The sequence below is a fragment of the Passer domesticus genome, chromosome 12, assembly GCF_036417665.1.
Source record: "Passer domesticus isolate bPasDom1 chromosome 12, bPasDom1.hap1, whole genome shotgun sequence".
NCBI classification, from domain to species: domain Eukaryota; kingdom Metazoa; phylum Chordata; class Aves; order Passeriformes; family Passeridae; genus Passer; species Passer domesticus.
Genome location: NC_087485.1, coordinates 13,154,838 through 13,166,298, shown reverse-complemented (window position 1 = coordinate 13,166,298; position 11,461 = coordinate 13,154,838). Strand labels below are relative to the sequence as shown.

Genomic DNA, 11,461 nt, shown 5'->3' with positions numbered 1-11,461 from the left:
TGGTGAAAGCATGTGTCTTACTTTGCTTGTTGGTGGTTGCTAATTAAGTGGAAGCCTGGCTCCAAATACTTTGATATCTGGGAAGGTATTGGTTTCCCATTTCATTATCCATTCAGAAATCATTGTGTTGCCTCCAGGGTATCAATTAATTTGTGTTTGTTCAGCCTCCTTGCTCTTGCTGTGTAGGCAGCACATGATACCACCTTTGTAGCCCCTGCTGCTGCCTCTGAGCCTGGGCTCTGCCTCTCGTGGTCCAAATATTTCTAAATGCAGCAACATGAGCCTGAGTCAATTCTTACCCTCCCACAGAGGGGCAAACAGAAACAGGGAAGTCAAAATTTTGATCCTGCTTACAAAAGCTGAGTAACAGAGTGAAAGTTCCCGTGTATCACTGTTGGAGGGCACATTTATGCAATAGAAAAAATTGTTTGTGAAGGAAAAAAGCATATATTTTGCAGGTGGTGATGCTGTTTTCCACAGATTTCCTTCTTGCTTTGGATGAGGAAGCTTGTAAAACCTTTATGTTAAGGTCCCCATTTTGGAGCAAGGGAAAGGAGTCCCTGGTATTCAGCTGTTTCATGCAACTGAAAATTCACTCAGTCTTTTGTTTAGTAGCTCACTTTCCTTTGTTTTTCCCTAGAATTCTTGTATCTTGTTCTGTGGATTCAGTGCTGCTTAGAACTAAGAATTGTAGCAATATTTTATAGACCAAATAGATTAAATGTTGTCAGCTGCTGCTGATGCAGATAGGGTGCTAACAAAGGAATCTGCTTTTGCAGTCCAATACATTTGTACTTGTGATAATGGTTATGAATATTCACTAGCAGTTAGCTTAAATTTTATATTAGTCTATTGATACAGTTCTTTTAAAGATGAAATTATTCTGACCATATATTTTAATTCCTGAGCCATGTAAATTAGTGTTAAAACCAGTGGGAATAGAACACATATTCTGGAAACTTCTGTTGTTTTTAAGATTATGAGACAGAGCCCATTGATCTTAGAATCATTTGGTTAATTCGTATTATTGCATTAGCACTACTTCACATAATTCAAGTAGCTTCTAATCCTTTAGCTAGGGTGAGAATTCTGTGTGGCCAGGAGCTTAGATGAGTGCTTTGCTCAGCTCTGCTTTGGTAACCCATGTCAGTATGTTAATCAGCTGTCCATAGAGCTCTTCCATTGTCCAGCTCTGCTCAGCTTTGTGTCCGTGGATGGTGGCCCTGCAGGAGCAGAGGCAGGAGCAGGCTGGCAGTGCAGCTGCCTGCTCCCAGCAGCAGCCTGAGCACAGCACAGCATCCAGGCTGGCAGAGCTCTGCAGCAGAAGGCTCCAGCAGCCCCCCCAGTGCTGCCCAGGGTTTGCTCCCCCTGCCCCAGCACTCTGAGCTGGCCGAGCCCAGGCAGCCTTCAGGCTGGGCAGGGTTGGAGTTTGAAGCTGCTGCCTATATTTACTCACTGTGTAGTGCTCAGAGAAATTCTGACCAAGGCAGGGTTGGTTTTCTCTCGGAGCTGAGTGCAGCCATGAGTCACTCCTGCTTTAGATTAATACCTTATTCCCTTCTGTCGGGGCTTTTAAGAATAGCTGCAAAATTGTTGACTTTGAGATAGAAGAAGTGAAAATGTGTTGTGACTTACTCTGTGTTAGGAATTAGAGCGAGTTTGGACAGTTTCCTGTCAAAATACAATTTTGGTAGGAGAAAGCTTATTTTAAGGGGATAATAGCTCATAATAGATTATGAACCTGTATTCAAGGACTTTGTTGAAAGTTTTTAATAGTGTATTTTTATTGGAATGCTTTTTCAGGAGATTAGAATGCTGAGGTTTTAGGTTTGGTGGGGTTTCTTCCTCCCCATGTAAAAAACCTCCTAGATTTCAAATATTTTTAATTAGGTTTTTTCACAATTTCTTCCTGAATTACTCTGTTGAGAGGTACCTTTGATATCTCTTGTTCTTTCCAGGATTCAAGTCGTGTGATTACCTTGAGATAGAGGCTGTCTGCTTTTCTGAAAAGCTAAACAATTTTGCTGGCCATTGGGTTTATAGTTAAAGCTCTAGAATAATTCCATGGTTGTGGATTAAGGGCTTTTTAAGTGACTTGTGTTGTGGAGTCTCTTGTGTGCATATAATCTATTAGCATATCTTTGTGAGCAAATAAAGGCTTGGGTTTTTATACTACAGTGTTGTAATTAGTTGTAGCAAGAACAAAGCTTGAGTCATCCATTTTAAAATTAATAGAATTCTGAATTTTTCAGAATGTGCTTTTATAAGTCATTGATCTAAAACAAAGCAGAACCAACTACAACTCAAAAGCTGACATGGCTTCTTCACAAAAGCTGCAGAAAGTACTCAAGTAATTCTGTATTTCTATTCTCATTTCCTTGCAGCTGATAAGTTAGTGAGCCCTAAAGACCTGGACCCCATCGGCCGGTACATAGCTCCCCAGGACCAGCGCAACGTCAGCATGAGGTTCTCCAATCAGGTAACATTAGCTTGCTATTACAGTGTTTTTATTGAAAAATTGTCATCTAAGTGCTATGCATGGTCCTCTAGTGTTGCAGTTAAAGTGCAAGGAAAATATTCAATGTGTGTACATTTTCTGAACTGATGGAGGATTGCTTTTAAAAGGAAATTATGGCATTTTCAGTTTTGAGGAAGTGATAAACATTTGCCTTCAAATTAAGGGATGCAGTCAAAATGATAGATCAAATGTAAATATAAATAACTGCTAATAAACAGGTATGTGTCTTGAGTTTTAAGTTACATCAGGAAGGCAAGAATGAACCTGCTTAGTCCTTCAAAGTAATTTCAACTGCAATATATTAATATATTTTGTATTTGGAGCTCCTAAGAGCTACAAGAATCAGAGTTTTGGGTTGTGGGTTTTTTGGGGTTATTTTTATTGGGTCATTGGGTTGTTTTTGGGGTTTTTTTGGTTTTTTTTTTAGATGTGGTATTTAGGGACAGGGTTCAATGTGGGTTTAGGAGTGCTGGCTCAATGGCTGGACTCGATGGCTGTAAAGGCCCTTTAATGATTCTGTGATTCCATGTGCTCCTGTATTTGGATTAAATGCACAGTAGGAATGAGTGGCCAGGGATGGGGAATGCTTGAAACATGGTAATTCAAATCTCTAGTGAATGGGACAGCAAGATATGTACATGTCTGGATGTAAGGAACTCCTTTAGTTAGAGGTAAGAACTGTGTCTATAGAAATGTGTAGCTCCAAGATGTGTTTCAGCTTTTTTATTTCTTGTATAAGGAATGTATATTAGAGAAATTCCTTGTTCAGCATTGTGAATTTGTTATTGAAGCATAAGAGATGAAGTATTTATCTTAAGATTCACTCCAAGTTCAGAACTGAACAATGTTTTTCTTGTTCTATCCAAATGCTGCTTATCCCCAGTTTGCTACTGTTTCCTCTTACCAAGGTAATCCATGTGCCTGGCTGTTGGTTCATTCCTAATGAGACTTTCATTGCTCACAGTGCAGCACGTGCCATGTTCCTGTGACATAATGAAAGCTCAGTGATGTCATTTGTTCCTGGTTTCTTTGTTTGTTCTACATCGTGGGATTCTGAATGTGACAGAACCTGGGAGCTGCTGGCACTTTTGGGGTGCCCTAGGAGGGGCCTGTGTTGAGTCAGGGTTGCTCAGGATTCCTCTTTCTGATTCTTCAAACCAGTCAGTTTTGATATGCCACAGCTGAGCACTTTGAAGAAGATGAGGCTTTGTTCCAAAGGCACTCTATGACTCATCAGGAAGTGTCTTAGTAAAAAAGCATTTTTACAACTGTTTGGGGTACCCAGTATGTGATAGGCAGTTTCCAGATCTTCAGAGAGAAATAGCCTCTGCTCCAAGAGCTTCCCAAAATTGATAATAAATAATGCAATGATAATTTATTTTCTCCTGACTTATTAGACATTGAGGGCCACTTAGTGAATCACTAAAGAACTTAATAAAATACAGCTACCCAGTAAAATTCAGCAATGCAGTAGGGACTTTAAAAGTCAACAGTGTTGAATGCCTTGAGAATAACAGCTGCATTTTGATATTTTACTTCATCTTCAGACAGTGCATGAAGTAGGAAGGAAATTCTGGGCATGCCTAGGTCTGCTTATAGCTGTGTTCTTCCCAGTGGTGATACTCCTTTGCCATAGATGACTGTGCATGTGTTTCTTTGAAATGCAAATGCCCAAACTATACAAGTTGTGGTTCCCAGTGGGGGTTAGAAGGAAGGGATGTCCTTCTGAATTAGTGGGAAATGGAGACTGTGGCATCAGGCCTTTGGCATGGCAGCCTCCATGCAGCAGTGTGGAAATGGTGACCAGGAGGGCTCATGTCCCCATGAGGTCACCATGTAGTTGTGGGATTTCTTTGGGATTGTTTGTACTGAAGCAGCTTCTGCAGAATTTTGGGTGGTTTTACACTACAGTATCAGGGCAGAATGTTCCTCCATGCAGATGTCAAATGGGTCATTGTTAGGAGAAGGTTAAAGATGCCCTGACATGACTCAGGAGAGCTGTACCGGCAAAGGTGTTCAAGTTCCAGATAAGAATCTTGAGTTTGGCTTTTTTAATCCATGTTTTAGATTTGCTTAACCAGTTTGTCTGAATATTTGATTATGCCATTTTATCTAATTGAGTTAATTTATGCAAAATCAGTATCAGTATTTGCCTTAAAGTGCGGGAAAATGACTAAAAATACCATACAAAATGAGAACACAGCACATCTTAATGATGTCTTTAGAAATCAAATGTAGTTTCTTCTCTTTAATGATGTCTTCTCTTTTCCGTATAGTTAAGAATTATTCCGTTGAATTGAACAGAAAACTATTTCCATTTGTATTAAATTTTATTCCTGTAAACAATAAACAAGGATATGTAAAAATTTCAGAGGCCTGTGTATATAAATTTTATTGTGATACTGTGTTTTGAAAGGAGATGTACCAAAAAGAAGGCTTTTTAAATTGTTTTTTGTAGCTCTGTGCTAAGTAAATATTTCTTCAGTATTTCTTCAGGAAATGTCTTTTTCATGTAGGCAAGTTTTCATTTTGTTGCATTGATTAGAAACTCTAAACACTTGCCACTGAAATTGTGATTAATTTAATATATTTGTGGCTTTGGTGCCATTACAAAAATATACCCACATAATAGTGTAGATTTAAGCAAGCAATGGAAAGTATTTCAAATATTCCAACCTTACTTTTACAGCTTAGAAGCATCAATGAAGAATTAGGTAAAGGAAAGTAAGGTGATATAGACCTCCAAAGGTAGAAGTGCTATGAAAACTGTGTCTATAACTGTGTATAATTACAGCTGGGAGTGCATCAGAAAATCAGATCAAGGACAATCTCATTGCTTGTAGAAAATAGAGGCATCAAATGAGCAGTACAGTAAAAACATAATGGCTACTAGTACTAATTTTGTCTGTTTATAGTTTGAAGGGAATGTTTTTTCACCTAATTCAATGCCAGAACCTGTTATTTCCCACTCTGAGGAGGCTGTGTCCATATGTTCTTGCTGGGGGAGTGCCAGTGTGGTGCTGGAGCAGTGTCTGTGCTAGGCTCAGTCTGTGTTCCAGAGCACACAGTGTGTTCTGTCTCCTCTGCTTTGCAATCCCAACAGTCAGGTTAGAGCCCATTCAAAACAGTTCAAAGCAATGGAATCATCCATGTTCCCTTTGAAAGGAGATACACAGGGGATTCTGGTTCAGGGTGACTCTTTAGAACTGGATTCCTTGGAAGAGCTGCTTTTGTGACTCCTCTTCACTGCCTCCAGATTCAGGAGAGATTCTAACTCGGTTTGGGTTGTTGCACTTTGTTTTGGGAGGATGTAGTGTAGAAGAGGGCCTGGATGGTAACAATAATGTTTGAGAAGTGAGGTAGGGTGGAGGTTTTCTGGAATTGTTTTGTATTTTACTGGCACATGTGAAAGCTGATTTATTGCTGTCTTATGTTTGATTTCATCTTTAACAAAAAATCATCATCTGACTAAATTGCCAAAGTAGGAGTATTTTATGTTCTGAGTTAAGTTGAAATATGTGTTTAGGGTTACAATTAATTAACTGGATTCTCTGCATGTGATTACTGTATTCTTTTAATGTTTTGCTGTGTACAGTTAATAACCCTTTGTAAGGATTTCATTTCAGGTACTGGGAATTAAGATTAATGTCTGTTGATGAAGAGAATTGGGAAGCGAATAGTCAGAATAAACTGCTTATTTTTTTATTTATTCAGGGAAATAGATAACATGTAAAGAAGGAACTAAAATTATTACTTGTAGATAGATATTTTAAGATTGTTATGGTTAGGATTAGAGCATGTCTAATTTGGATGGAGCCATATTGGATGATTTGTTTTGTCATATTAATTGTAAACATGTTCTTGCTTTCATTCCCATTAATAGAATTGTCTGCCACAACTAACACAGTCCTAAACCTGCCAAGTGCTGGTTTGGAATTTGAGGCACATAAGTGTGCTGTGTTTGATTTCAGGGGGCTGGTGTGCCAGTGGGCCCAGGGTGGTCAGCAATGGTCAGTGTCCCAGAGAGCTCAGTGCCAGTGGGCCCAGGGTGGTCAGCAATGGTCAGTGTCCCAGAGAGCTCAGTGCCAGTGGGCTCAGGGTGGTCAGCAATGGTCAGTGTCCCAGAGAGCTCAGTGCCAGTGGGCTCAGGGTGGTCAGCAATGGTCAGTGCTGCCAGGAGCTCAGTGCCAGTGGGCTCAGGGTGGTCAGCAGTGGTCAGTGTCCCAGAGAGCTCAGTGCCTGTGGGCCCAGGGTGGTCAGCAGTGGTCAGTGCTGCCAGGAGCTCAGTGCCAGTGGGCTCAGGGTGGTCAGCAGTGGTCAGTGTCCCAGAGAGCTCAGTGCCAGTGGGCTCAGGGTGGTCAGCAGTGGTCAGTGCTGCCAGGAGCTCAGTGCCAGTGGGCTCAGGGTGGTCAGCAGTGGTCAGTGTCCCAGAGAGCTCAGTGCCAGTGGGCCCAGGGTGGTCAGCAATGGTCAGCAATACCAGGAGCTCAGTGCCAGTGGGCCCAGGGTGGTCAGCAATGGTCAGCAATGCCAGGAGCTCAGTGCCAGTGGGCTCAGGGTGGTCAGCAGTGGTCAGTGCTGCCAGGAGCTCAGTGCCAGTGGGCTCAGGGTGGTCAGCAATGCCAGGAGCTCAGTGCCAGTGGGCCCAGGGTGGTCAGCAGTGGTCAGTGGTGCCAGGCAGCCCTGGGACAGCTGGGGTGTGGCTCAGGAGCAGCCAGGGGTCACGGGGGTGCAGTGCAGCCTCTCCTTAGTGAGCTGTTGCTGTTTGCCTCTCCTCACTGTGTTGCTCAGGAAGCCCAGGGGGTGCCATTTCCATCAGGCTCCTCAATGCTCTGTCCCTTTCTGGCATGCTCAGTGAGTGGGGTTTCTCAGAGTTCTGAGGCTTCCTGGCAGTGTGAGCAGAAAGGCACAGTGACAACATCTGTGCAGTGACAGGCTGATACTGAGCTGCTTTCTCTGCTCTTGCCAGGATTGGAGTCAGGGATTTTTCCCTTCATCCTACCTCCAGCAGTTTATAACCTTGTTAAAAACTGTGATTTCTTTTTAATTTTTTTTATTCTCCCTTTTGGAGAGGAAGAACAATTAATCAGTCTTTTATCTTGTTCTTCTGAAGTATATTTATCATCTGCACAGCATGCAGAATACAGCTGAAACCGACCCTTCTGCCAAGGATCCAAGGTGGCAACACAAGGCAGGAGGGGGAGCCTGGGCAGGGGGCCTGTCCTGGTGTCTTGGGGAGACAGTGATGGATGGTGTGGGAACAATACCTGAGCTGGCCTTATCAGACAAATGAGAAAGCCAAGACATTAAAATGGAATTTTTAACAATAAGATTTATTTAGTAGAATATTTAGCAGTTTAAAGCTTTTCCATATAACTTTTTTAAAAATATACACAAACATTGTATAGCACAATCATCACTGGAAAGGATGACTTCCTTTTTTTGAGTGTTTTATCTACATTTTGATCTGTGTTTCTCTAGGTCACTGCTTGTGATCCTCCAGGCTGTGATATGTCAAATGACAGTAACAGTAACTTTCTGTTTAATGTTGCAGCAATCCTGTAGTTGTACTGCAATGATAGTTATATTTTTTCCACATGCTTTGAAAGGTCTAGTAGTTTTTCACACAAATTTTGTGTTGTGCCAGTTGTGCTGTAGCTGCATTTATCAAGTTCTGGCCTGTGTTAGAACCACCATTTTCTGGCTGGTGTAAATGGATCCTGTCCTTGGCTGTGTGGGAGAGGCAGAACCCATGGGTTATGCACAATTTACAGGTTTTGGTTACACAGTCCTGCTCAGATCTTCAGTGGGAGGGTAACAACCGAGTCTTAGCTCAAAGACCACTGCCCAGGTTAGATCACAGGCTGTCTATAAATCATTAGTCTTGGAAGGGCTCTCTCATTTTCAGGTTAGGGGGGGTTCTGCTTTTTGTTTTATACACAATGATTTTGGCTGAGTTTTAGGTTGAGTTTTCCTACTGTTTGTATAAATACAGGTGATAGCACAATGATCTTGTTCTGAGCAGGAAAGTCTACTGTCACTTCAACTTCTGACTGCTTCATCCAGTCTCTTCGTGCATATACTTTCATCAGAAACTTATTTCATGTGGCAAAAATTCCAGAATTTTTAGTGCAGATGTAGTGCTGACATACTTCAGGGGAAAAGTTACCAAGAATTTCTTCTGCAAATCCCTAAGATCTCTATGGATATGAAGGCTCACAGCTGCCTGAGCAAGCGAGTGTTCCCTCTGAACTTCTCATTCTAAATCAATGCCTATCCCTCTGCCATCACAACAAATGCTGTCCTTTTATGCAATCGATAGAAGATGTGTTTAACTTCTGTCATTCATGTTCTGGTAGTTTCTAGACAAAAGCAGACAAAAGCATTTTAGCAATGAAAACGTGAGCTGCTCTTGTGTTGTTCTACAGACAGTGAATGCCAGAGGAGTGAACAAGGAGCAGGGGGGTTGTTCATAGCTCATTCTGCCAGAGACAGCAAAGGTGAATTGCCGGATTGAGACCCAGGGAGTCAAGTCAATGATTTCACCCAACATGTTGAATTCATTCCTAGTTGCATGGTTTCCTGATGTAAAATAGTGGTATATATTTCAAACATGAAGTGTCTGTGTAATAAACAGTGCAAGGAAATGCAGCTGTCTCCAGTAAAATTAGTATGTCTTTCATGTCCCTAAAGAGCAGCTGTATGATGACAGTTTTTCAGAGTAAAGATTTCAAATCATCAGGTCATTATTTCTAAGTGAATTTTATTGTTTACCCAAAAAGCAGAATAATTTCACTCATTACAAAAATATTTATGAAAACATTAGGTCATATCAGGCATATAGGAGATCTATTGATTGGATAAATTCTAAGTTTTTGTACGAAATAAAATGTTTTCCCTATGTAGTTCTTCTCAATTAAAGAAACCATCAAACTAATCCAAGCAGTATAATGATTACCAGAAATCAGTGTATTACTAATTCTCCAAAATGTGTCTTGCAGAGTATTATTGGTAGGACAGGCTTCCTGTAGCCTGAAGATTTATAAATCTTTCAATTTACTCACACCATAAGAAAAAGCAATGCAGACAGTGCTGTCTGTCATAGTTGTGGATTGTTTGAATAGCCATTGTCCTTGGTTATGCTATATTGAATAAAATCTTTAGTTAGCAATGCCAGTAATGATTTTGTCATTATTTTGCAGGGTCCTTTAGAAAATGATTTGGTGGTACATGTGGCCCTGATAGCAGAAAGCCAGCGGTATGTATTTACTTTTGTTGAGTACCTATGTATTAAGGGAGGGTTGCACAATACATCTGAAATGATGTAGAATAAAATGCTGCTACTTGGAATCTGCTGCCAAGAGTAATCTGTAATCAGCTACCAAGAGAATTATTAAAACTGTTCTGTGATTTGTCATTAAATGTATCTGTATTTCATTTGTAGCCTGCAAGTTTTTCTGAACACATACGGAATCCAAACTCAGACCCCCAAGCAGGTGGAACCAATTCAGATATGGGCTCAGAAAGAACTTGTCAAAGTAAGGAATTCTGCATTTAAAATTCTTTATCCATCTGTGTATTTCTTTTGTAAAAATGAGCATTTAGCATTTATATCAGGCTATTAGCCTTGTATCTCCCCAAGCTGTTGTCTACATATTTCTGTCCTCCTCATGCAGTTGCAAGGTGTGCTGGCACTGAAAGTTACAGATGCCTGCAGCTTTCAGGGAAATGTAGGAGCCCACATGTTCTGTATTATCTGATTAGGCTTATTGCCTGAGCCACTTTCAAAGGATAATGAATGAATAACAAAATTTTAATAACATTAGTAGCTTGGTAAGCTGAATGAATTTTGATGGAGAAACAAGCAAATGAGCAATAGTCAAAGAAATGGATTAAGGCAGTGGGCATAAACCATCATAGGATTTCATAGTGCAGCCCTGTAACAGGCAATATCCACATCTCTGTCACTGTTTTCCCTTGGATTGACTATATCCAGGAAGTTTTGGGTTTGAAATCCTTTGTGGTGTACCCCTTTAGCTGAGCACATTTAACATAGCACAGTTAGAAATTACCAGGATGAAGGACCATTTTCATCCTCCCTGAAGGCTCTGTTTTTTACGGGGGCAGGGAGTGTCCTGAGGGACAGCCACATCCTTACAGGCCTGGGCTGGCCCTGCTAGTCCTGGCTGTAGCTGAGACACACAGCTCCTGTCTGACCCTCTCAAATGGTCCCACATGAGAGCGATGAATGTCTGGGGCAGTGCAGTGACAAATCCTGTTTGTCAGCCTGCAGAACAGGGCTGTCCCTCACAAATCAGGTGACATGGCCAATGCCATGACCTGTAACAGGAGTCTGTAGGACACAAGAAAAAAGTAAACCCAAAAATAGAGACTGTAGCAGCATATTTCAGGTTTCTTAAGTTTGTGAGAATGAAGGATGTACTAAAACTGGCTGTGGCTTATTCAGAAAAATACTTACCTCAAATAGTGGCTGCCACTAACACCTGAGAAGGACTGAAACAGGGAGAAGAGAAAAATCTGTTTCCATTCATCCTTGTTCATTTCTGAACCCATTTTTACTCACTAGCTTTCGTGATAATATATTCCAAAATATGTTCTCTCTGTCTGTATCTGTCCTGAAATTCTGTACTGAAGCTTTGGTTTAGCAAATGAGTACTCCATAACTCCACTGTAGAGGTATATATTGTCTCTCTGTTATCCATCACTTACTTGGTTTCCCTGCCAAAAAGATGAGACCTTCATTAAGGTTTATTATTATCACTTAAATTCCTATCTGTGGAAAAGTCTGTGTTAGGATTTATTTTTCTAAAGCTGTTGAGACATCTGGCAATTCTGACACTTCCTTTATCCTTCTGATGGGTAGGTACAGCTGCCTCATCAAAACGTACTTTTTAAAGGAGTGCCATGAAAATATTAATTCAC

The 11,461-nt window shown here is 40.9% G+C and overlaps 1 protein-coding gene across 12 annotated transcripts in view; it reads left to right on the top strand.

The window, feature by feature from the left end:
- Positions 1–11,461, top strand: part of PHKB (phosphorylase kinase regulatory subunit beta) — a 70,557-nt gene that overhangs the window by 35,699 nt on the left and 23,397 nt on the right. For all 12 annotated transcript variants that reach the window (XM_064386445.1, XM_064386449.1, XM_064386441.1 and 9 more), the window contains 3 exons: positions 2,385–2,479; positions 9,721–9,776; positions 9,963–10,056. In XM_064386445.1, the coding sequence (XP_064242515.1) occupies positions 2,385–2,479; positions 9,721–9,776; positions 9,963–10,056 (245 nt within the window). The remainder of the gene's footprint in view (positions 1–2,384; positions 2,480–9,720; positions 9,777–9,962; positions 10,057–11,461) is intronic.